General features: G+C 38.8%; 1 protein-coding gene across 1 annotated transcript in view; it reads right to left on the bottom strand.

Annotated features, from left to right (window-relative positions):
- The window catches only part of hspg2 (heparan sulfate proteoglycan 2), a 418,468-nt gene that overhangs the window by 277,731 nt on the left and 113,997 nt on the right, over positions 1 to 26,740 (bottom strand). Inside the window, exons 2-3 of the mRNA XM_079558863.1 lie at positions 22,090 to 22,219; positions 19,216 to 19,269 (exon numbers count right to left, since the gene is read on the bottom strand). Of these exons, the coding sequence (XP_079414989.1) occupies positions 19,216 to 19,269; positions 22,090 to 22,219 (184 nt within the window). The remainder of the gene's footprint in view (positions 1 to 19,215; positions 19,270 to 22,089; positions 22,220 to 26,740) is intronic.

The raw sequence follows: 26,740 nt of genomic DNA, 5'->3' as shown, positions 1-26,740 counted from the left end.
ACACTCGGTGGTGGTGAGCTCTTATTGAAGCCACAGCCGTCCTGGGGCAGACTGTCCATTTACCACGTGGCTATATAATGTGGTGTTCAAATCCTGAGCTCTTACTATGTCAGTGCCCTCTGCTGGACACGTGTGGAACTCTTTACTTACATATATACATAATGCTGTACATAAACTCGAAAAGGAGTGGGAGGAAGTATAATTTATAATTTCCCACCCCGTTAATATCATATTAATGTTGTTGGAGCCGGTGGCCGGGCAATGCACAACAACCAGATGGCCACAGTCAGCGCAATGATCCAGCCAGTCCCAGCTGCAGCAGGACGACAACGCAACCACACACCAGCAACACACATTTAAGGCCCCCTAGTGGCGAGAAAGAGCATCCTGGTTATTCTTTACACAGGAATGGGCGAGAGACTTACTTTTTTTTGACATACTCTGGAATTTATGCTGTACAGGGCAGGGGCCAGATTAAATCATCTTGCGGGCCGGGCCGTATGTTTGACACCCCTGGGCTAGATGCAAATTAGCCATTCATACTCACTACTGCCACCTCAGGTCGTACGTGTAACTGCAGCTTCTATATTAAGCTCGAGCATGACGGCAATTCAGACCCGAAGTAACAACTTTTTGAGTGACGGTGAAGGATTTTGAAGGCTCATTCTCCACATTAGGACATGGCTGGAACATGTAGGGGGAGGAAAATACATCATTTTAACACTTTTAAACTCCCGATGGTCCCTTTAAATTTGATGATCTTTTTTGCCCTGCCACACGCACTGATCGGAGTAGGCAATGGCAGAGCACGTTCAGAGTGAGATTTGAACCTCTAGCCTTCTGATTAGTGGGTGCACATTCAACTCACTTCCCCACTACCCCACCCCTCAGTCATCCTGCTCCCCCAGCCCCGCTCCAAGCAGAGTTTTAAGTCACAATCAATCGCCAACAGCTGAAACTCTCCCACCCGCATGTAAACACACACAGACTGTTAGCACTGGCGTTTTCACAGATGGGGCGCTAAGAGTTGTTGGTACTTCTTTTTTTTGTTGTTGTTGCTGCAGTGAGAGAACACCTTGAGGCCCCCACAGGAGACTAACAACAAAGCGCTTATCCCCGAAATAGCTGCAGCTGCCAGCGTTTGTCCCGGTGCGAGTGACTCCGTGTGTCTACGGGGCAGGCGCACACACTTCACGCCGCACCTGTAAGCTAATAAAGTGAGCACGGGAAACACAGCGCATGGGTGGCCTGGGGGGGGTCAGGATTCAGGACCGCGAGATGGAGCAGATCGCAATCACACGGCCTGGATGAAAAGTGCAAATAACGAGATATTTTGTCTTCATGAGGTTTTATCAAAAACTTGGAAATGGTGTAGTTTAGAGCTCCACAAACGTGTTCTGAAACCAGTCTCGAGTCAAGTCCAAGTTGTGAAGGTCCAAGTCTCAAGTAAGTTCAAGTCAATCGGTCATGGGCTCAAGTCAAGTCAAGTCAAGTCAAGTCAAGTCAAGTCAAGTCGTGTCTTGCTTTAGCCGGCAAGTCACCTCAAGTCACAAACCTCAGCGTGTCGACTTTTCAAAATGTGTTTAATCTTGAAAATAACAAGTGTTTTCACAAGATACAGCGATTTTGAACATTTAGGCTGAAAATCAAACTTTTTAAAATCTCAAGGGGGCCCGAGTATTTTAAATATGAGCTGCTTTTCCCTGCAGTCTGAAGCATAAATATAAAACAATATTTCTTATTTTTGTTAGTTTGTGGCAGAGTCAGTGGTTCCCCTGTGCTGCCCCGGCCCCTGTATACTCGGATTCGCCCCTGCTCAGAGTAGATTCTGCGTAGCCTTCAGTCCCGCTGTCACTGGGCTGTGGCGGATGTGGAAAATAAGCTCTAGATGCTGTAAACTTTGTGTGAACGCCTTAAAACATCGAAAAACCCCAAGATTCCTGTAGATGAATCAGCTCTGACATGGTGGTTCTGGAGGCTCCGTCTGCGCTGTAGGTCCAGCCCATTGTTTCAAACGTTTTCCTGTCCGTAAATCTCCTCCTCTTCACTGTCTTTAGAAAACTTTTAATGCACGTATTTCAACCTCGTATTTCCTCCTGTCTTTTCCCGCTGTATTGATCAGACGCTTCGTGGGGAAACCGAACTCGCATGTGGATAATCACCATAATGTAAACAAAGATGCGCCGCTTTTACAAAATGAATCCTGATCTTTCGACAGTTTCACTCAAATAAATAATAATATAAAGTCACAGCGAGTCATTGAGAGTCACTGGCCTCAAGTCCAAGTTAAGTCTTGAGTCACAAACAGCAAGTCCCAAGTCAAGTCAAGTCTTTTTGCAGCTTTAGTCAAGTCAGTCTCAAGTCCCGAAAACTCACCCACCTCTGGTTAAAAGCTCCATAAAGTTTGTTAAAAGCTCCGTTCATTATATCCACTCACATGATGGTCCTGTTTAATCTCAGACTCTCTCAGAAAGTCCATGCATGTCAAAAGACAGAAACTACAAAACACATTACTGTGACATCTGACATTGTGATGCCTCCACCGGTCCCTCACTCGAGCAGCTGGTCCCACTTCACTGACGCGCTGGCCTTTTCTATCCGAACATCTGCTTTTGTGCGAGTAACAAAATCAATCTGAATCGTGTTATTGGAGCAGAGATGTGATTAAAAGTCAAACGAGCTGCTGGACTGCAGTCCCGAGCGTCCAAGGACAGAGGGAACCAGAATCTGAACCGAAGGTCTAAACAAAGAACAATGTGCCTTTATATAATCAAATGAGAATTACCTAAATGCTTAATCGCAAGAATTAAATAAACGTTCTGGAGCAATCATTGAGTTTGCTTTGGTTTCGAAGAGGATTGGACGTCGTAAAAATATAACTGCACAGTGAAAATACTTTTGTACATGACTCACAGTGGCGACAATGTCTGGACGGTGAAATTGTAATATCAATTCAACAGCATTAAGGCGAGACACTGCAGGTGAATAAGGAAAAAAAAATATCTAGTGACTCAATTTGAAACTTCTGCTGTACATAACTTCTTACTGACATGTGAGCACGTTTTCTGCAATTTTACGGTTTCATATAAAAAAATAAGACATTTTGTGCCTAAAAATTGACCAAATTGCCTATATTTTCAGCAGCAAAATCTAAATAATGTATAGACCCAGGTTTACATGTATTGTATTCATTTGTTTGTTTGCTTATTATGATTTCTTTTTCAGAGGGATGATGGATCTTCTTTAGTTTTTGAATAAAATAAGTGAAAAAATCTGTAAAAAACAAAGACAAATTTCGCCTTGTTATTATGGGTTCAAAGGTCAATGAATCAGGCTAGGAATTAAATATTTAAGAAATCCCTGTGAAAGAAGGAAAGAAAGTCTGTAGGAGCGACTAAAGTGGTGAGGTTGTTGCATGAGTGGAGCAAAGACCAAATTTTGAGAAAAGCGACCCTTCAATTGTGTAACTTGTGCGCATGAGTCGGCCTGTCACGAAAACAAATCTGAAGTTCGATATATTGAGGCAGGAAAGTATCGCGATATTATCGACTCTAACGATACTAGATACTATCGACTCTAAAATATAAAAATGGTTTTGTTCTACAAGTGCATAATCACATCCTAAAATACCACACAAGCTGCTATAAACATGAAATATAATGTGAATCAATTTGCTTCATTTAGAAATCAAAGTTTTACAAAGAAAAAATAAGGGGGAAAACTAACAAATACTAACAAATACTAACAAATACTAACAAATACTAACAAATACTAACAAATACTAACAAATACTAACAAATGCACAGACGATAAATATGGATCCCAGAAATCGCATTGTTATTACATTGAAAAGTCGATATAGTAATTATCATGACAGCCCCACTGCAAAAAGTAATTAAATCAGTATAAACATCTCAGTTTGAGCACAATAATCCATTTTTTTGTTGTTTTGACTGGTTAAGAAGTTGTTGGGCATTTGTCCTGGATTATTTCACTTGTTCTGAGATGTTTCTGACTCGTTTCGATACATTTCGTCCTTATTTCAGGTCATTTTCTTTGCCAATGGGGAAAGAAAATTGTTCTTATCTCATTGGCAATTTTACTTTCTGATTTCAAGCGAGATTTACCCTAGAACTGGTCTGAAATGTCCTCAAACAAGCAAAGCAAACTCGGTCCGATCAGGAAAAGTGTCTGAATGAGTGAAAACCGCTCAAAACAAGAAACATTTCCTCAATTCAAGTCATTTAAGCCAATGCTTGATATTTACTTTTGTAGTGTAGCCATGAGCGAGAGCATTTCTCTGGTCTTTAGTAAAGGTGGCTTCCAGAAAGGAAATGACCATATTTGGATTATAGCGTAATCTCGGTCACCCTTCCCAGGACACGTGGATGAAAAATATGTCAATATTTGTGAATAAATGCACGAGTGAAACCCGGCATTACGAAGCCATGTCGTATTTACCTCCGGGAAGCCTCCGCCTCGCTCGCGTCAAAACTCCATAAAATAAGCATCGTACAGGTTAAGTTTTGTTTCTTTTGATATTCTAGCATGAAAACTAAGACGTTAAAGGGGGGTATTCTGCAAAATTGACTTTTTTCAAGCTTTCCATCATGTTATTCTGTCACTCCCTCATTAAAAACATGGCTGAAGTGTTGCCTTGGCACATTCACGTATTTCTGAGTAATCTGTAAAAACTCTGATGGCGGCCATTTTAGGGATAGGTTTGCCTGAGTCCTCCTAGGAACGCCCCCACCTCCTGGAGACGCCTCCGAGCTTTGGTCACCAGCCGAGTAACCAACCACTGCTCCTCAGCAGAACCCCCTCCCCACTGATGCCACAGACAGCGTGTGGAGGGGGCGTGTCTAAAGGCTCAGAGGTTCTTAACCCCTTAACTCCCGCCTGAACCGAGACGATCTTTTTCCTCAGATTTTTTCTTTCCATCATTATTTTGTTGGGTATTCAACTCATTTTTGTAACTTTTTGATCATATTTTTCACATTTTTGTCACATTTTGTCACGTTTTTGTCATTTTTTTGGTCATTTTTTTTGGTAATTTTTTGTCACATTTTTGTCATATTTTTTGTCATTTTTTTATAAATTTTTCATAAATTTCTTGTCAATTTTTTGTGACATTTTTGCCACTTTTTCAGCAATTTTTCGTCCCTTTTTTGTCAATGTTTTCTCACTTTTTTGTCACATTTCCATCATTGTTTTCGTCTCAGTTTTGTTGCTATTTTCACAGCTTTTTTCCAGAAGCTTTTGGACTGGGGTAAAGCCAAACTGGAGAAAATGTGCTCGGTTCAGGTGGGAGTTAAGGGGTTAAAGAGACAGTTACAAGGCAGTTATTCTAATTTACTGCATTTACAGACCAACAGAAGGTTTGTCATCATTGTAGTGAGATATAGACTGGTGCTATGGGACTGACAAAAGCAGAACACCCCCTCTTTAAGGGAGAAAACTAGCTAAAAATCTCCACATTGACTATTGTGGGAAAAATCTACATTTGAACCTGCAGTGTCTTGCATGAAGTCACAAGTAAAGGAGAGGTCACGCCTTCACAAAGATCTATCCCAGCTGAAGATTGCAGATAGCAGAGCAGGTTTACCAGAAACAATCGAGCAACAATAGGATCTTAAAATAGCCACTTCTCCCGCGCAATAGTAACTGCAGATGCTTACGTGTCTTTTTGTGTCTGAAACAAAGGGAATTCCCAGCCATTGGGGGAAACCTAACACAACAGGATGCAGCCCATAATGGCGGAGTGGGCTCTCATCTGAAAGAGCAGAGGGTGGAAGGAAGGCAGAGGCGAAACGAAGAGTCCGCAGCATCAACAGGACAGAGACCCTCAGCACACAGGCTGGATTTCCTCCCAAGCCAGCTCTATATTCTGAGAGAGGCAGTAAAGCTCCATTAGGCGATATCATCGGTTTGAACCAGAGCTAATCCAGGTCTAAGCCAAGTATAGGGCTGAAAGTGATCGATTATAGAAACCCAACTTAAAAACCTTTCTCTACACTGACATTTAACACCACACAGCTGCCCCATACACCACACGGATACAGGCAACATAGGTGAAGTGTCATAATAATAATGATAATAATAATACACTGCAAAAGGAATTTAACTAGATCAGTATAAACATCTCAATTTGAGCATAATAATCCAAATTTTTGTTGTTTTGACTGGTTAAGAAGTTGTTGGGCATTTGTCCTGGATTATTTCACTTGTTCTGAGATGTTTCTGACTCGTTTCGATACATTTCGTCCTTATTTCAGGTCATTTTCTTTGCCAATGGGGAAAGAAAACTGGTCTTATCTCATTGGCAATTTTACTTTCTTATTTCAAGCAAGATTTACCCTAGAACTGGTCTGAAATGTCCTCAAAGAAGCAAAGGAAACTCAGTCCGATCAGGAAAAGTGTCTAAATGAGTAAAAACCGCTCAAAACAAGAGACATTTCCTCAATTCAAGTCTTTAAAATATGACAAAAATGTGACAAAAAAATGGATAAAAAATGACAAAAAAATGACAAAAAATGACAAAAAAAATACAAAAAAACCCCAAAAATATGACCAAAAACTGACAAAAAACTGAAAAAAAAAATACAAAAAATGACAAAAATGTGATGAAAATTTGACGAAAAAAGGACAAAAAACTGACCAAAAAAAATACAAAAAATAACAAAAATATGACAAAAAACTGAAAAAAAAAAAAAATACAAAAAATGACAAAAATGTGATGAAAATGTGACAAAAAAATACAAAAAAACCCTAGAACTGGTCTGAAATGTCCTCGAACAAGCAAAGCAAACTCGGTCCGATCAGGAAAAGTGTCTAAATGAGTGAAAACCGCTCAAAACAAGAAACATTTCCTCAATTCAAGTCATTTAAGACAATGCTTGATATTTACTTTTTGTAGTGTAATAATAATGCATTAGTGGTGGTAAGCTTTACTATTGCGGCCACAGCTGCCCTGGGATAGACTGACAGAAGCAAGGCTACCAGTCTGCGGCAACGGCCCCTCCAACTTCCAACACTCTATATGGTGTTCCCAGACAGTCTCCCACCTGAGCACCCACCAGGCCCTTCCGTGCTCAGCCTCTGAGACCTGCCGGGATCGGGCGGAGCGAGGCCTTGTCCAATGGAGAGAGCCTGCTTTGAAATCATCCCTTTAAAACAACTGTCTTTTTAGGTCTGTTAGTTCTGGTTTGGTACTTTTTCCAACTTAGATCTTCTTTCAACATTAATTTTACTATCTTATTTATTTAAATGGACTATACAGAGTTATTTTCCTCCCCTACATGTTCCTCCATGTCCTAATGTGTAGAATGAGCTCAGACCTGTTCACCACAACTGCCTCTAAAATCCTGCTCTGTCACTCAGAAAGGTGTCACTTCGGGTCTGAAGTGCCGTCATGCACGAGCTTAATATAGAAGCTGCAGTGATGCATAAGACCTGAGGTGGCAGCAGTGAGTATAAAATGGGTAACTTGCATCTAGCCCCTTTAATCTAGGAACCAATCAGAAATGTTAGACAAGGCTTTCTAAGTCTTCATCTTCACTGGGTTCTGTTTGAATGAAATGACTGTAAACCAGTGGCGGCTGGTGATGTGAAAACCAGGGGGCGCTGTTGCCTCTACCTACCTTCAATTATATTTTAGAAGATACTTATAAACATTGTTTTTAACTTAAAAAAGAAAGTTATCTTAGAGGTATTTAATATTATTATTATATGTACAATATATCCAAAACTTATTGTTTAGTTTTATTCAACAAAAAAATGAATAATTTCTGACTAAAGTGTAACGATAGTCACTATACATGTTTGTGTTTTGCACCAACAGAACCAGAGCAAAGGCAGGAGGTGTTTCCTCTGTGATTTCATGTACAGTTTTAGTCTTTCACCTGTTAAATCTCTGATGACGCTGAGGCCACGCCCATCGGAGGTTTATTATTGTGCGTCTCTGATTGGTTGAATTGATGATATACAGTGCACTGCAAAAAGTGAATATCAAGCATTGGCTCAAATGACTTGAACTGAGGAAATGTTTCTTGTTTTGAGCGGTTTTCACTCATTTAGACACTTTTCCTGATCGGACCGAGTTTGCTTTGCTTGTTTGAGGACATTTCAGACCAGTTCTAGGGTAAATCTCACTTGAAATAAGAAAGTAAAATTGCCAATGAGATAAGAACATTGTTCTTTCCCCATTGGCAAAGAAAATGACCTGAAATAAGGACGAAACGTATCGAAACGAGTCAGAAACATCTCAGAACAAGTGAAATAATCCAGGACAAATGCCCAACAACTTCAACCAGTCAAAACAACTAAAATTTGGATTTTTATGCTCAAATTGAGATGTTCATACTGATCTAGTTCAATACTTTTTGCAGTGTGACGTTTTTATACCACATCAGAGCCATTGGTTAGATCTCGTGGGCGCTGTTCCCGCCGCCCCGAGCACAAAACTACACATTTATGAGGCTGTTGCAGCACAAGATGAACCAGGCTGACACACTGACACCTCCTTCACCTCCACCCCCCCTCACTCCAGTGTAAAAACACCTGAACATAAGAAAGTTATGATTTTGCTAAACTTAAAACTTTTTATTTTATTTGCAAAATTGATAGGAACTCTGGCTCTGAGTAAATGAAGAGAATCGTTGATCGTTTTCTGGTGAACACAGACTCAAACAGAGCAAGAATGACACTAAAATGTAGGATTTTTGAATATGGGTCTGTGTCTCGTCCAATCAGAAAGCAGACTCAGCAGTAAGCGCCTCCAACAAACATCCACTTTAAGTTTACTCCATCAACATGTCCTCAAGCGGCGTCACTTTGCTTTATGAAGTAAAGAGTCAGCCAAGCAATTCATCAAAACAAATATCTGTAGATCAATCAATGACCACAATGATCGAGCCCTAAAACCAGGATCGTCCGGTTTAGTCTTTGTAAATCCAAACTTACTGTGTCAGAAACGTTGAATTCAAATCTAAACACATTCTCACTCTGTGCACCCTTGAACATGGCCGATGCAAAGCAGAACATAAATGTCCTTCCCGCGTGATGAAACGGCAGACTAAGCAACAGTACGGGCTCCAGTTACTCCGCGCATTAAAGCAGCGCTGACCTTTATGCGGATACAAAAGCCAGGTAGTTTATGGAAAGCAGCTCCAATAAACCAGAGTAACGGGGAGAGCTCCCGGGCTCATAACACCGGCAAATATTTTCCCACGCAAGGCCCGTCCGAAACACACAAAAGACCTCTGTGTTTGTTACTGAACTTCAGAGCCAACAACCCACTATCAGTATTAAGGTGCTCCGGGTATCAAGTCAAATTTAAGACTTTTTAAGACACAAAATCTCAAAAATAAGACCTGTTTTTGAACAATATATAAATGGACTGTAAAGAAAATCACTGTCACAAAAATCCAAGAGTCAAACTAACTAACCATTCAAGTTTGAACAACCTTATCCCATAATAAGAATATTTAGATTGAATAATTACTCACAATTATCGACTGAATGAAAGAAAACAACAGACATTAAGTTTGTGTATTTAAAATGCTTTGTAATACTTGAGCTGGTTAAACATTCACTCTGATCTGTAAAATAATTGAAAGCACTTTTTCCTCACGTCAGATTTTTTTTTCATCACTTTTTTTGTCGGGCAGTCGACTCATTTTTGTCAAATTTTTGTCACTTTTTTCGTCAAATTTTTCAAAAATTTTTTTGTCACTTTTTGGTCAAATTATTCGCATTTTTTCGTCAAAGTCTTATCACTTTTTTGTAAATTTTTTCTCAATTTTTGGTCAAATTTTTGTCACTTTTTGGTCAAATTTTTGTCACTTTTTCGTCCGTTTTTTTTTCATTTTTGTCAAATTTTCGTGACTTTTTTGTTACTTTTTCGTCAAATTTTTCGGGGTTTTTTGTCATTTTTTTTGTCACTTTTTCCGTCAAATTATTAGCATTTTTTTCGTCAAAGTCTTATCACTTTTTTGTCCATTTTTTCTCAATTTTTCGTCACATTTTTCTCACTTTTTGGACACATTTTTTTCACTTTTTTTTCACTTTTTTCGTCAAATTTTTCGATTTTTTTGTCACTTTTTTGTCAAATTATTCGCATTTTTTCGTCAAAGTCTTATCACTTTTTCGTCACATTTTTCTCACTTTTTGGTCAAATTTTTTTCACTTTTTTGTCACTTTTTTCACATTTTCATCCTTGTTTTCATCTCTATTCGTCGCTATTTTCCCACCTTTTTTCCAGAAGCTTTTGGATTGGGGTAAAGCTGGAGAAAAAGTGCCCGGTTCAGGCGGGAGTTAAGGTCTTAACATGTTGCTTTGGTTTTGCAGAGTAATCATTCCCAGACTAACTGTTTTCCTGCGGTGGTCGCCTCTTCATCCCCAGGGATCCGTCACAGTCACAAGCTGCTAACAATATCCACAATAATGTCAACTGTCTAAAGTTAGCTTCAAAGCCGTGCTATTTTTTACCACAGCGGCACATGATGTTTGCCCCCGCTCTGATGCCACGGCCCAAACATTTATTCCAGCCTGACGTGGAGTAACATAAACCTGTCCTGAACCATGTTTGATAAGACACAGCTATTGTCAGAACTAGGGCGATGCTTTGTGTATTCGCACCCCGGGCATGTTCGCCTTGAATAGCATCGCCAGGGCAAACACGGCATGTGGTATCAGCCGAAAACACTGGTGTGGTGTCACTTGTGAGCAGTGGGCACAGTAGCAGATCTACGGGCTTATTCTTCAATAGCTTCAGATGTTAACCTCTTAACTCCCGCCTGAACCGAGAGGATCTTTTTCCGTCATCAGATTATTTTTCCACCATTTTTTTGTTGGGTGTTCAACTCATTTTTGTAACTTTTTGGTCATTATTTTATCAATTTTTTAATCACATTTTTGTCACATTTTTTTGGTCAATTTTTTAATCGCATTTTTGTCATTTTTTTGTCCATTTTTTGTAATTTTTTTGTCAAATTTTTATCACATTTTGTCACATTTTTGTCCTTTTTTGTATTTTTTTTTTGTCAATTTTTTGTAATTTTTTTTGTCAAATTTTATCACATTTTGTCACATTTTTGTCATTATTTCATCAATTTTTTAATCACATTTTTGTAATTTTTTGTCAATTTTTTTGTCACATTTTTATCACATTTTGTCACATTTTTGTCACATTTTTGTCCTTTTTTGTCCATTTTTTAATCACATTTTTCTAATTTTTTTGTCCAATTTTAATCAAAATTTTTTCACATTTTTCTCATTTTTTGTCACATTTTTCTCATTTTTTTTGTCAATTTTTTAATAACATTTTTGTCACATCATTGTCATTTTTTTGTCAATTTTTTGTTATTTTTTTGTCAAATCTTTATCACATTTTGTCACATTTTTGTCATTTTTTTATCCATTTTTCATCACTTTATTGCAATTAATCGAAATTCGATTACAACAGTAAACGATTACAAAATTAGCATAATCGCAAAAAAATCGCTTTTGTTTTTTTAATCACATTTTTGTCACATTTTTGCCACTTTTTCATCAATTTTTCGTCACTTTTTTGTCACATTTCCATCATTGTTTTCGTCTCAGTTCTGTTGCTATTTCCTCACCTTTTTTCCAGAAGCTTTTGGATTGGGGTAAAGCCAAACTGGAGAAAATGTGCTCGGTTCAGGTGGGAGTTAAGGGGTTAAAGACTGATTTCCTGTCTGTGTCTCGAGATAGGAGCATGTTTACATCAAGTACTGATATCACTGATAAGAAATGAGATGTTGATTTATTCACATGAACGACATTTATGTTTACATGTTTATTGTGCTTCTCCAGATTGAGCCCACACTGGTTGCTCGATCCAATGGCTAAAAGTAGTTTGCAGTTAATCTAAGCAGACTCTTTCTTCAGCCAAAATCCCAGCACCAGTGAAGTCCTAATAAGAACTATAGGCAGGCCTCCATCTGTTAAAGCTCGGCCATTTAATTCTGGAGCATCTAAGCTTAAAGTGTGGCATTTTCCAAACAGTAGGAGCTCCATCATACATAAACTCTTTAACCTGTTACTTGCTGATCAGGAAGTTAGGGTTCGGGCAGAGATAGGGAACCACTATCTCCAGAGCCACACGCCGCTCTTTAAAGCCTGTGGTTCGGCTCTCTGGAGCTTTGATGAAAACGTTCACCCATAATGTTCATGTAATTATAGGAGTGACAATCTGCAAAAGTATGAGGCTAAACCAGCGCCAGAACCAAGGCTGTGACAAGTGAATGAAGATACAAAAGGACCAGATCCGCTTCTATTTACCGTTTTACTTTGTATTCATTTATCCATCAACATACGATCAAAAGTGTGTCTGCTTTGTTGTTCTTTGAGACTCTCTCTCGGTTTAAAGAAGAACTGAGTCACTTGTTTACCTTAACAAATCCTTTCCGTCGTCCCTCTGGGGGTAATACAAGCGTTAGGCTGTATTCAGACCTGCACTGTTTGCTCCACTTTAAACGGATCAGGGTTCGTTTTGAACGCTGACTCCGGATTTTTTATGCAGGTGTGAATTCAACAAACGAATCCTGCTGCGGATCAAAGAACCGAGACCCACGTTTTCAAACGGACTCTGGTCCAGGTCGCTCCAGGTGTGAATCTAAACCACTGTTGATCCGAAACAACTGCGGGAACATGCGCCTGTTTGGGCTTAAAGGAATAGGCCACCGTTTTTTACATACCCCTTTTATCCGCTTAGAAAATCCACATTGTTTAATTGTGTGTAATTATACTTTGTAGTGGAACACTTCACGTAACCGTATTTAAATAGGGGAAACGTGGAAGAGCTTGGTAGCTTCTATCTTGACCTGTTTTGGAGCTATAGAGGAGAGAGGGAGAGGCTAAATGCTAACGCCGTCTGCGCTGTGTTTACGTGACTGAAGATCAGACAGGTCCTAAAGAACTCGTCACAGCTCAGGTAAGAACATTTCTCAGTATGGAAAAACGCTGGCCTGTTCCTTTAACAAGCCACCGTAGCAAGGCACCATGGGAAAAGTTATCCCTGCGCTAATGCTAACGCTAATCCTGGATGGATGCTACAAACATTTACATGTGACAAAAATGTGACAAAATGTAACAAAAAAGTGACAAAATGTGACAAAAAAGTGACAAAATGTGACAAAAATGTAAGAAAAAAAAGACAAAAAATGTATAATAAATCGACGAAAAAATTGATAAAAAATCGACGAAAAAATTACAAAAAATTGATAAAAAAAGACAAAATGTAAAAAAAAAAAAGACAAAACATTTATAATAAATCGACGAAAAAATTGACAAAAAAATTACAAAAATGTGACAAAATTTGACAAAATGTAAAAAATCCGCGCAGTAATCTTCACTTTACTGTGATGCCAAACTACTCCTGGTATTATTACGCCTTACAATATAGTTCCCCCTTTTATCCGCTTAGAAAATCCACATTGTTTAATTGTGTGTAATTATACTTTGTAGTGGAACACTTCACGTAACCATATTTAAATAGGGGAAACGTGGAAGAGCTTGGTAGCTTCTATCTTGACCTGTTTTGGAGCTATAGAGGAGAGAGGGAGAGGCTAAATGCTAACGCCGTCTGCGCTGTGTTTACGTGACTGAAGATCAGACAGGTCCTAAAGAACTCGTCACAGCTCAGGTAAGAACATATCTCAGTGTGGAAAAACGCTGGCCTGTTCCTTTAACAAGCCACCGTAGCAAGGCACCATGGGAAAAGTTATCCCTTCGCTAATGCTAACGCTAATCCTGGATGGATGCTACAAACAACGAGCCGTGGACAGACCTGGAGCCTCCTGGATATTTGGGCAGATGCACAAACACAACTGCGCTCGTGTTTAGCGAGAAAATAAAGGGGAGGAGCTTCGAGCGTCTCCTGAAGAGCCGCGGCGTCAAAGTGGAAAAAACTTCGCCAAACTTGAATGAAAGTACGAGACGCATTAAAGAAGAGGAGGAACAAGACCAACAGTTTGGACATAATGGAAACAAACCGCTCAGCAGACGACCCTTCATCCACACAAACCTCCTCCTCTGCTGCTCCGGGGAAGCTGAGGTTAAAGCTCAGTGGTTTAGCCTCTCACGTTTCTTTTATCATCATAGTAAGCGTCAAATTTTCATTTCTATTTCATTTGTTGTGGTCGTTGCCGTCCAATGGGAGCCTCGAGCGCCACACACGTGTTTACAAGATATAGTTCTCAGTCTGAAAACGAACTGCAGCTTCTGATCCGGAACAAACAAGCGGAGAAAAGGACTGTTCTGCTCTGAAATCACCCTTAATGGGAGGATTGGGGGGGTCTTTCATCTCCCCCTGGTGTCTCTGGCCAGAAAACCACCCTTACAACTTCCCTGCCTCTGAGTCGGAGGCGCAATACACACAAATGGGATCACGAAGAAGAAGCTAACAGGCTAACTGCGGGCTATAGCGCCACTTTAGCAATGTTTACAGCCAAGTTTGAGTGACAAGAATGATCTCCATTGTGTCATTGAGCTGTGGCACAATAGTGTAGTAGTATTAAAATAAAACGCAACATGCTACGACACCTGCAGTGGCGCTCATGGCCTCTAGGGGGATGAGTTACTGCTTTAAATCTGACCAAAGTGGCTCTTTTGATGTTGAAGGTTGCCGACCCCTGAGTCAGGGTTATGGGGGCGGCAAATGTGACTTAAGGGTTAGGGTTAAATCTCACTGATCTCACAGGGAGGATCTTAGCTTTCAAATGAAGTATCACACTGGCAAAGAGGCGGTAATCTCTCCAGACATTGCGCTTTAAGAGTTGGATATGGATACTTGGAGAAAATAACTCTAACATGGCAGATAACAGGTTAAAGGCCCCATATCTGCACTGCAAAAAGTGAATATCAAGCATCGGCTTAAATGAGTTGAATTGAGGAAATTTTTCTTGTTTTGAGCGGTTTTCACTCATTTAGACACTTTTCCTGATCGGACCAAGTTTACTTTGCTTGTTTGAGGAGAACTTTTTGTAATTTTTTTGTCGTTTTTTCGTCATTTTTTTAATCAAATTTTTGTCATTTTTTTGGTCAAATTTTCATCCATTTTTTGTCATTTTTTTGTATTTTTTTTTAGTCCTTTTTTGGTCATTATTTGGTCACATTTTTCTAATTTTTCTGGTCAATTTTTTGTATTTTTTGTCTTTTTTTTTGTAATTTTTTTGTAATTTTTCGTCATTTTTTAATCCAATTTTTGTCATTTTTTTGGTCATGTTTTGGTCAAATTTCAATGACTTGAATTGAGGAAATGTTTCTTGTTTTGAGCGGTTTTCACTCATTTAGACACTTTTCCTGATCGGACCGAGTTTGCTTTGCTTGTTTGAGGACATTTCAGACCAGTTCTAGGGTAAATCTCGCTTGAAATAAGAAAGTAAAATTGCCAATGAGATAAGACCAACTTTCTTTCCCCATTGGCAAAGAAAATGACCTGAAATAAGGACGAAATGTATCGAAACGAGTCAGAAACATCTCAGAGTGAAGTAATCTGGGACAAATGCCCAACAACTTCTTAACCAGTCAAAACAGCTCAAATGTGGATTATTGTGCTCAAATTGAGATGTTTACACTGATCTAGTTACATACTTTTGGCAGCGTGGTTTTAATTTGGCAAAAGAATTACTTTTCGAATGCATTTCTAACACGTCACTTCTTGGATTCGTGCACAGAAGACAAAGGCCTTTTTAACAAATGTCTGCTTTCATAACAGACTGAAGGACGAGACGAGTTTATTCCACTGCTGCCCTTTTGTTGATATTGTCCTGACCTCTTTAAGAGCTGCTAAGATTTAAGTTCGAGAAAAAGTTAGAGAAAAGACAAACTGAAACCAGGAAGAACGGGGAAGAATGAATCAAAAAATAAATCTATGTAGGCTTAACAAGTAGTCTAAATAAATATAAACAGCTCCATTAATCTGAATTTAATACTAACTTTGAATGCATTGCTTTCTGCGGTGTGGAAAGTCTATATGACGAATGCCCAGACGAGTTGTCCAAAGTTCAGGGCTGCCGAACCCGACTGTAATGATGGAGAGAATGCAAAACCACCTCTGTAGAAGCGTGTATTGTCGGCCGGGCTTTCATGTATTTCACAGCGCTGTCACCTCGGCCGCTGGTTACAAAGATGAAGGGAAGGAAGCGCTGTTTACATCTCCCAGACAAAGCTGCGCCTCCGTGTGACGGCCGGGGTGGAACGGGATGTGCGAGTGTCATCAGTCAAAGCCCTCAGAGAAGAGCAGACTCGGGCGGGACATCGAGCGGCTATTGTTTTATGTTTACACAGGGAATGTGAATGGAACAGGAAACCAGGTGTAAAACAAACAAGAGAAGACGAAATCAGAGCTAAAGGGACACGTTGGGGCTGGATTAGGGCTGAACTAGAGTAAAATCAAGACTGAAAGAACTCTCACTAGGTCTGAATTAGGAGTTAACCTCTTAAGTCCCGCCTGAACAGAGAGGAGCTTTTTCCTCACGTCATCAGATTTGTTTCCATCGTTTTTTTGTTGGGTTTTCAACTCATTTTTGTAACTTTTTTATCATTTTTTTGTCACATTTCTGTAATTTTTTGGTCATTTTTTGTCACTTTTGTCACATTTTTGTCTTTTTGTTTGTAATTTTTTTGTCATTTTTTGTCACTTTTTTTTGTCATTTTTTTGACCCATTTTTGTCATTTTTGTGTCATTTTATTGGTCGAATTTTTATCATTTTTTGTCATTTTTTGGTCATTTTTTGGTCATTTTTTGGTCATTTTTTTGTCATTTTTTTGTCATTTTTTTATCAATTTTTTTTATCATTTTTGGTCATTTTTTTGTCACATTTTTGTCATTTTTTTGTCATTTTTTGTCATTTTTTTGTCATTTTTTTGACCCATTTTTGTATTTTTTTTGTCATTTTTTCATCCATTTTTTATCAATTTTTTTATAATTTTTTTGTCACATTTTTGTTTCTTTTTTGTCATTTTTTCATCCATTTTTTTTATCAATTTTTTGTCATTTTTTTGTCAAATTTTGTCACATTTGTGTCATTTTATTGGTCAAATTTTTATCATTTTTGGTCATTTTTTGTCACATTTTTGTGACATTTTTGCCACTTTTTCATACATTTTTCATCACTTTTTTGTCAATGTTTTCTCACTTTTTTGTCACATTTCCATCATTGTTTTCGTCTCAGTTTTGTCGCTATTTTCCCACCTTTTTTCCAGAAGCTTTTGGATTGGGGTAAAGCCAAACTGGAGTAAATGTGCTCGGTTCAGGCGGGAGTTAAGGGGTTAATCAGATCTAGAATACAGCAAAACCGAGATTACTCCAGACACGGCTTATACAGGTAGAAGAAGGTCAAAGTTAATTGTTTTTAATCCCATTTAATGCAAAAAACACACTGCCTGGGAAAGCCGACGCAAAAAAAGGGTCACACTCTGGACTGCCTGATGACGGGGGAGCGTGACCACTGGACAAAGCCTTCTCCAGCACATCCCAAAGATTCTCAATGGGGTAAAGATCGGGACTCTGTGGCGGCATTTTTGATGAATTCATGCAGAAAATCTTAATCATGTTTAAAGCCACATCGTGTAGAATTTCACCCGATAATCAAAACTGAAACACAAGCATTTATTTGATGATGGTGATAGATATTTTCATACAAACGAGCCTTTGCTGTGAGCGGCTCACGTCTCCTAAGACTCCAGCTCGTTTCCATGGAGATTTAAATAGGTTTGGTCCTCATCCAAAATCCACTCTTTGATTACCCACTGCAGAAATAGCCTTTTCTGTGTCGAGCTGGTGATTTGGAGCAGGTTTTGTGTTGTATTTGTGTATTGATGGCAACAGGATAGCCCAAAATGTTACGCAGTGTGCCTTTAAGACCTTCATTTTGGCACAATTGATTCAATAAGTTCTAAGTAAGGGATAATGTATTCACTTTATTCCGCCCCGCCCACTTTTGCCACTTTTTGCGTTGTCTCGGCACCTCTTTTTCCAGACACTTCCGGTCGAGCGCGAAGCCCGTTCATTTTAACGCAGAACGAGGGAAAATATTCTCCGCTCAAACCTGATGTTCAGTCGATTGATTTGTGTAAAATGTCCGATGTTCATTTGCACCGACATGTCGACACTGCAGCGTTTCTCTGTCGGCCTGAAAACGGTTTTGTTTTCCTGTAGAGGCTGATTTTATGTGGACTTCTCCAGCCCCATGTTAACACATAGGAGAAAAGGGGCGGGCACAATTCATGGCGGCGCCCACGCGAACCTCCGGAATAAGGTGAATAGAACGCTGGTCATTATCGGGAAAATAAGCACCTTCAGGGCGAACCGTCTTGTTTCCACCTGAATGTGCTTATTTTCCCGATAATGACCAGCGTTCTATACATGATCCGCTTATTATTCGGCCATTTGCCAACTGAACACATACAACATAAACTTCGTACACTTTTATGAAGCTGAAAGGTTTATTTAATGACTTCCGCGACAAATAGTTCCCAAAAGTTTGTGCGTTGCTCGGCATCATTTGGCTAGGCTAGAAGCAGCAAGGCTAGCAGTTAGCCTAGCTACTTAGTTGAAGGTGCAGTTGGAGGAATGGTGGTGAATCTCTGGGTAAATTGAAAGTCAGACTCACGCTAACTTCACGAGCGATTCCCCGACTTCTCTCTCAGTGACGGGACAGATAGTGTCGCTGCTACGTACGTGCGGAGTGATATGAAAGCACCAACTCAGACGTGCTTTATCAGAAAATAATGACCGGGAGAACGTTGGGAAATCCCATTCAAATCAACGGAGCTTCTACTTACGCTGTGAAGAGCCGTATAATAATGCTTTTTAATGCCCCACGGAAACTCTGCTAAATCTAAACCACGCCTAATTCAAAACTCGGCTAAAAGGACCAACTCAGGAAAATAGGAAATCTAAATCACTAAACTTTAGGCTGAAGAAGCTAAAATAATAATAATAATAAAACTATATATAAGTAGATCTGAGCTCAGGAAAATGTATAAATGAGATAAACTAGAGCCAGACCAGGATTAAAGTGAATCCTTAACAAGCTCTTACCCAGAACCTAAACTAAAATGGCTATGAGAGACCTTCGCAGTAAGCAGTCTGTGCACGTCACGGATGGACAATGTTCGGAAGGATGAGTAATGTTCCTCAGAAACAGAAGCGAAACAGAAGTGCGGAGAAAGTTGGCGGTGACTAACTTGAAACGGCGGGAGGCCACGGGGCACTTCCATCATCCTCTCCACTGGGCAGCTCTGTGAAGCACAAGGGGAGGGAAGGATGTGGTCAGCGAGGCTCCAGGGGAACACAAGACAAACAGAAAGATTACCTAAAAATACACACAACGTGCTGAGGAATACACAGGGAATGCAATTTGAAAGGAAAAAAAGTGAGAATTTTCACATTCATGGCAGTAATGCTTTAGATTATTTACTAAAGACGATCCATTTGAAAGATATAACATCTGATTTACATGATACACTCCAAAAATGAAAACTGTTTAGCGGCAAATGAAAAGAACAAGGCCGTGGGAACCCAGGGTGCTGAGGGCGCCGCAGCACCCCCTGGTGGAAAGTTTGTGAACTGCAGGCGATATTAACCCCTTAACTCCCGCCTGAACCGAGCACATTTTCTCCAGCTTTACCCCAATCCAAAAGCTTCTGGGAAAAAGGTGAAAATAGCAACAAAACTGCGATGAAAACAAGGATGGAAATGTGAAAAAAGTGAGAAAATATTGACGAAAAAGTGACAAAAAATGTACAAAAATGTGATAAAAAATTGAGAAAAAGAGGATGAAAAAGTGATAAGAATTTGACCAAAAAAGTGAGAAAAATTTGACGAAAAAGTGACGAAAAAGTGACAAAAAATGGACAAAAAATTGACAAAAAATTGAGAAAAAAGTGAGAAAAATTTGACGAAAAATTGAGAAAAAAAATGGCCGAAAAAGTGATAAGAATTTGACCAAAAAAATGCGAATAATTTGACGAAAAAGTGACAAAAAAGTCACGAAAATTTGACAAAAATGAGACGACTGCTCAACAAAAAAAGTGATGAAAAAAAATCTGTTGTGAGGAAAAAGATCCATTTAGTTTTGTAGGTCTTTCAAATGAGGCGTTACACTGGCCTACAGGATTTGGGTAAAGCTGAACTGGAGAAAATGGTTCGGTTCAGGCGGGAGTTAAGAGGTTAATAAATAGGATTTATGCACAGAAAAAGTATTTTGGGGGTAAATGTTGTCCCTCAGCGCCCCCTAACTAAAACATCTTCCCACGGCTCTGGCTCCAAGAACAAAAATGTGCTGGAAAAGTAACAAAAAAGTGACAAAAACAAAACAAAATGTGACAAAAAAGTAATGAAGAAGCAGCAAAAAAGCAACAAAAACAAACATCAACAAACAAAAATGCCGGTGTGAAAAAAAGTTACCGTCACTTTTCTAGATTTTATCTTTCAAATGAGGCGTTACAGTGTTGCTCTCCAGTCAAGAAGCCTTTAGATTTGGGTAAAGCCGAACTGGAGAAAATGCTCTCGGTTAAAGGGGCTGTAAGGAGTTTAAAAATGTTAAAACTACTTAAAAGTATTATCCTCCCCCTACATGTTCATGTGTAGAATGAGCTCAGACCTGTTCTCCACAACTGCCTCTAAAATCATTCAGAAAATTGTTAATTCGGGTTCAGCTTAATATAGATCAGGGGGCCCAAACTTTTCGTCTCCGAGGGCCAAATGAAAAAGTGCCTTTGAGTCGCGGCCAAACACGACAATGTCAAGCACGAAAAACACATACTGCAAATTCTAAAGCTACTTTATTTTATTTACTTTTTATTTTTTCAATAGCCCACATTTGCATTTGATTTTATCTATGCAAATAACAAGTTTTTGTCAATTTTTTATCACATTTTTGTCATTTTATTGTCACATTTTGGTCATTTTTTCGTTAATTTTTTTGTCAATTTCTTGTGACATTTTTGTGACATTTTTGCTACTTTTTCATCAATGTTTTCTCACTTTTTTGTCACATTTCCATCATTATTTTCGTCTCAGTTTTGTCGCTATTTTCACAGTTTTTTTCCAGAAGCTTTTGGATTGGGGTAAAGCCAAACAGGAGAAAATGTGCTTTTTAACTTTTTAACATATACTGTTGTCGACGTCACAACCTTTGCAATAAAAGTTGGAAAACTGTAAAAGTTGATGCTACAACGCTCTGTAATTGATAAACACCACAACAGTGTTTCCTTAACTTTGTGAAAGGAGTGAAACAGCGCCCCCAATTTGACGCTGGTGGTCAGAAAGTGTACTGCATCCATATTTACCATTGAGAATGAATGAGTTAGTATTAACCACACACAGCGCAAAAGTAGGTCACTCTCTGGCCCCATTTTGGGCACCCCTGATATAGAAGCTGCAGCTACATGTAAGACCTGAGGTGGCAGTAGTGAGTATAACATGGCTGACTTGCATCTAGCCCCTTTAAGGCGGGTGGTTAGAGGTGAACATATGTATTTGTGGAAGTGTCGCATTTACGCTAATTTGGGCTCCGTCAAGGGGCTAGATGCAAGTTAGCTATTTCACACTCACTACTGCCACCTCAGGTCATACGTGTAACTGGACTTTCCATATTAAGCCTGTGCATGACGGGAATTCAGACCCGAAGTGACACGTTTTTGAGTGACAGTGCAGGATTTTAGAGGCAGGTCTGGGCTCATTCTACACATTAGGACATTGTTGGAACATGTAGGGGGAGGAAAACACATCATTTTAATATTTTTAAACTCTGTAAAATTCCTTTAAGTCTAAATGAAGCAGATCTAAAATGTATCTGGCTGTAGAAAACAGGGATTGAACAGAACAGGGCTTTGCTAGCATGAGTTTACAGTGAGTCAATTGTTTGTTGATCCGTGTGTTATTAGGAAGCTTCTGGGGGGAAAGAGTTTGGGATATAAACATAGACTAAACACTAATGGAAAGTTTATGGAGAAGCTTAGTCACACAGGTAAAAAAAAACAACAACATCTGGACCTACTTCATGAGAGATTCCACTAGAACCTTTTCTCACTTTGTAATCCGAAACGCGAACTCACCTCCCGACGCCTCGTCAGCCGCGAAGTCTTCGTCGTCGTCCAGTAAACTCTGTGAAGCCTGAACTCTTTTCTCCGCCTCCAGATCCTCCGGCACCGGGACCTCCCCCCACACTTTAGAGGCTCGGGACACCTGCAGCAAACAAAGAGAGCAACAGATTTATGAGCACTGAGGAAAAGCCTGATAATACACGGTTTGTCTCTTGTGAGTTATCTGAAAGGGGCGGGACCAAAATCAAACTTCAGCGAGATATAATGATGTGTATTATCAATCTAGAGCAGGGGTGCCCAAAGTGGGGCCCAGGTTGGTACTTTTGCGCCGCATCTGGTCAATAACTCTCTCTCCCGTTCATTCTCAATGGCAAATATAGATGCAGTTCACTTTTTGTCCACCAGCGTCAAATTGGGGGCGCTGTTTCACTCCTTTCACAAAGTTAAGGAAACAAAAATCGTTGACATCTATGACTTATAAAAGAATTTATGCTGAACTGACACTTTCAAAATGATATAATATGGCATTTTCTTTGACTTAAAGAAATGAATGAGGTAAAGTCACTGTAGGTACTGCAGGTACAGGTGGTGCTGTTGTTTCCATTTTGCTCTATATCGCTACAATAATTGATTTTGTTCTACTAAAACTAGGCTTTTGTAGCATGTTAACCCCTTGACTCCCACCTGAACCGAGCACATTTTCTCCAGTTTGGCTTTACCCCAATCCAAAAGCTTCTGGAAAAAAGCTGTGAAAATAGCAACAAAACTGAGACGAAAACAATGATGGAAATGTGACAAAAAAAGTGAGAAAACATTGACAAAAAAATGACAAAAATGTGACAAAAAATAACAAAAATATGATAAAAAAAATTGACAAAAAATGACAAAAATTTGATGAAAAATTGACCAAAAAATGATAAAAAAAAGTTACAAAAATGAGTTGAATACCCAACGAAAAAATGATGGAAAAAAAATCTGATGACGTGAGGAAAAAGATCCTCTCGGTTCAGGCGGGAGTTAAGAGGTTAATTGCATAGATTGAATTAAATGCAAAGGTATACCAAAAAAGAAAATAAAGTAACTTTTATTATTTGCAGTTATGTGTTTCACACTTGAGATCGCCGTGTTTGGCCCACGACTCACAGGCACTTTTTCATTCTGGCCCTCGGAGACAAAAAGTTTGGGCACCCCTGATCTAGAGTAAGCTTTCAGTTCAGAGCTGACAACAATGACCTACATTTGGTGGTAAGTTACACATAAGTTGGCAGGCGGTCAGGTCAGAGTACACAAAGCTGCCACGCTTAACACTTTCAGACAACTTTCCCCCTGGATATTTCACCTTTAATAACTTGAAAGTGGACATCGGGCCTAGATGAGCTGTACACTGCAAAAAGTGAATATCAAGCATTGGCTTAAATGACTCGAATTGAGGAAATGTTTCTTGTTTTGAGCGGTTTTCACTCATTTAGACACTTTTCCTGATCGGACCGAGTTTCCTTTGCTTGTTTGAGGACATTTCAGACCAGTTCTAGGGTAAATCTCGCTTGAAATAAGAAAGTAATGCTAAGTAATAAGAAAGTGTACTAACATTTTGAATTTCCTAATGTACACGATGTAATTAATGTCTTATCATGTTTATTCAGTGGTTCTTAAACTTTGAAGCGCTAGTGGGACGAGTGTGGGTTTTAAAATCAAACCTGCAACAAACCAGCTGCCCCAGTACTACCATCCCAAACTAAGATAAATTAATATAAAACAATCATTAAACACTCCAAACAAGATAAAAATGTGTATAAGGATGAACAGAACAAAGGAAGACTGGTGGAGTGCCCAATAATAAAAATAATATGGAATTCATGAAAAATATGTCGAGGACTTGTAAGTCTTGTCTTTGTGTTTGTTTGTCTTAGTCCGGAATTATCTTTCTGTGTAATGTATTGTGATTTGGGCATTGTTGTGTTATTTATGTTTTTTTGTTTTATTCAATGTCTACTGTGACTGTGTCTATGTCTGAGGTGAATGAATGAATAAAAAAACAAAATAAATAAATAAGAAAGTAGTATTGCCAATGAGATAAGACCGTTTTTCTTTCCCCATTGGCAAAGAAAATGACCTGAAATAAGGACGAAATGTATCGAAACATCTCAGAACAAGTGAAATAATCTGGGACAAATGCCCAACAACTTCTTAACCAGTCAAAACAATTAAAATTTGGATTATTGTGCTCAAATTGAGATGTTTATACTGATCTAGTTAAATACTTTTTGCAGTGCACAAACATTAACATGGGTTTGTCTTCAGGTGTAGCATTGACATTGTAAAGACGTGGGAGACTGTGCTTGTCAGGATTTAGAATTGGCCTGGACCTTCTACAGCCTGTAATGAGAGTGACAAGTCTTCACTTCCGACTAAAGGCATGCTAACATCGACTGATTGTGTTCTCTCTATAACGCAAACAAAATCCAGGAAATGGAGTAGGAGAAGAAGCAACCAAAGTAAACAGCTTTACCCAAAACTGCCACTGAGGCAAAACACTCCAAGGACGCTTTTGACAAGAGAACACTCGCTTTAAAAACAAAATGGCGCACATGTCTCCTGTGTGTGCAGTGTATGTATGCAGGTTATTTACAACACATGCTAACACAGATGCCTTACATTGAAGATAAGCTAAAGATAACCTCGACTAGACGATTATCAGAGGAAGTCCAAAGAATCGCCTTTGAAAACAGCACTTCCTGGTGACAGTTGTGTAGAGGGTTCAAATGGAGTGTCTGTTTAGATAGAATTCACAAAGTAGTATTTTTGAGGTAAAAGCTATGATTCCTTATAATCATGGTTTCACAGGTGACGACCAAGCTTGCTCACAGTATATCTACAAATTAAAGGTGCATTATGCAACTTTTTATGTGAAACAAAAGCGTTTATTATTGGTGTGTTTGACCCTTCAGAAACCCAACAGTTGCTCGGTGCCATTTCCATCACAGTGGCCTCTGTGATGCTCCAGGTTCAATCGTTTTTAGAGTTTTTTTAATTTTTTTATTACTTTATTGTGTGGTTTTACATTTCAGATGTGCACATTTTTACATTTCTGTTATTACACACAATATTTAGTCTTTTTTTTCCCTCTCCCCTTGTGTAGCAAATAAAATCAACAAACAAAAGGAGCTATTACATACCTGATGCGCTGTGACAGTGGTTCGAATTCATACATTATAGCTAAAAATTAAAATTAAAAAAAAAACACAGAGAAAATAATAATAATAATAATAATAATTCCTTGTTTTATACTACATCAAAGCTGCCATGTATTTGGAAAAAATGGAAAGGGACTCCCCATCATGGGATTCTAATTCTTAAAATGTGTATATTCTAATATATACTATATATACACCTATATACACATTTTTATTATCATTATTATTTTTTTATTATTATTATTAATTTATTTATTTTATGTTACTATATGAATCTGTCTTGGTTGAATAGAGACCATTTGTTTTGGAACTCAGCTTCTTTATCATTTATTACATGAGTCAATCTTTCCATACGTTGTGTGCTTTCTACAGTAGTTTTTAGAGTTTTTGGCAGGTTTTCACTGCTGACGGACCGCCCTCAAAAGGAAACCTACAAACAATTGATCCTGGAGCGTCGTAGAGGCCACTGTGATGGGAATAAAGTCAAAGATTCTCTCAATAAGAATGCATTGTTTTTGTTGTCTAACTCATTGATTGTTCCATATCTGACCTATTGCATTGAAGTGTGGGGAAGTGCCTGCAAAACATACATTAATCACATGTTTCTGTTACAGAAAAGAGCGATTAGAGTCGCCAGTGGAAGTGGATACAGAGACCAGACCAATCGTTTATTCATACAACTAAAAAACACTGACATTTTGTGAATTATTAGAGTTTAACCTTTTAAAAACCATGTATAAAGCTCACCTGGAAAGTTTACCAAATAATCTACAAAACAGATTCAATAAGAGGAAAGGCAGAAATGAACTAAAAGGTACTGAGGTTTTTAGCAAAGGAAAGATGTTTCTCGCTCTGTGGAACAGTCTTGATCGTAAAGTGAAAACTTCTAAGTCCATTGATGTGTTTAAGAAATATGTAAAATTATCAATGCTACAAAAATATGACACTGCGGAGAAGCAGATCAACTTTATTTATGTATTTTGTGTTTTGATGTCTTGGACAAGAAAAAGAAAAGAAAAGAAAAAAGACGTCTGCATGAGACAGTTTAACATTTAACTGAACTGGAACTGTAAATGATTTTGTGTTGATTTGGGGCAGACATTATAAGTTTTTACTTCTTTCTGCTCCTTTTCATTCATGCTAAATGCAGTTGAATGAAAATGAAAAATGAAAATGGAAGTAAAGGTGCCGTATTAACCACCCATGTAGCCACTGGGTCACAGAAAGGTTTAAAGTTGCATAATGCACCTTTAAATCTCCTAACCATCATTCTATGACTCTACTGGGATGGCAGCTGCAGTAGCTTGATGTTTGCATTACTTTGGCTGATGCTTAGACATAATTCATCATTAGGAACAAGAAAATAAACGTTGGTCCGAAAACAGCTTGGACACGCTCCATAACAGGCTAACGAAAATCCATTATCTCGCTATTTTCCAACGACGATCCAGCTCATACAGGTCGACAAG

This window comes from Gobius niger, assembly GCF_951799975.1.
Source record: "Gobius niger genome assembly, chromosome: 6".
Taxonomy (NCBI): Eukaryota; Metazoa; Chordata; class Actinopteri; order Gobiiformes; family Gobiidae; genus Gobius; species Gobius niger.
This window is presented reverse-complemented; position numbering and strand designations above follow the sequence as displayed.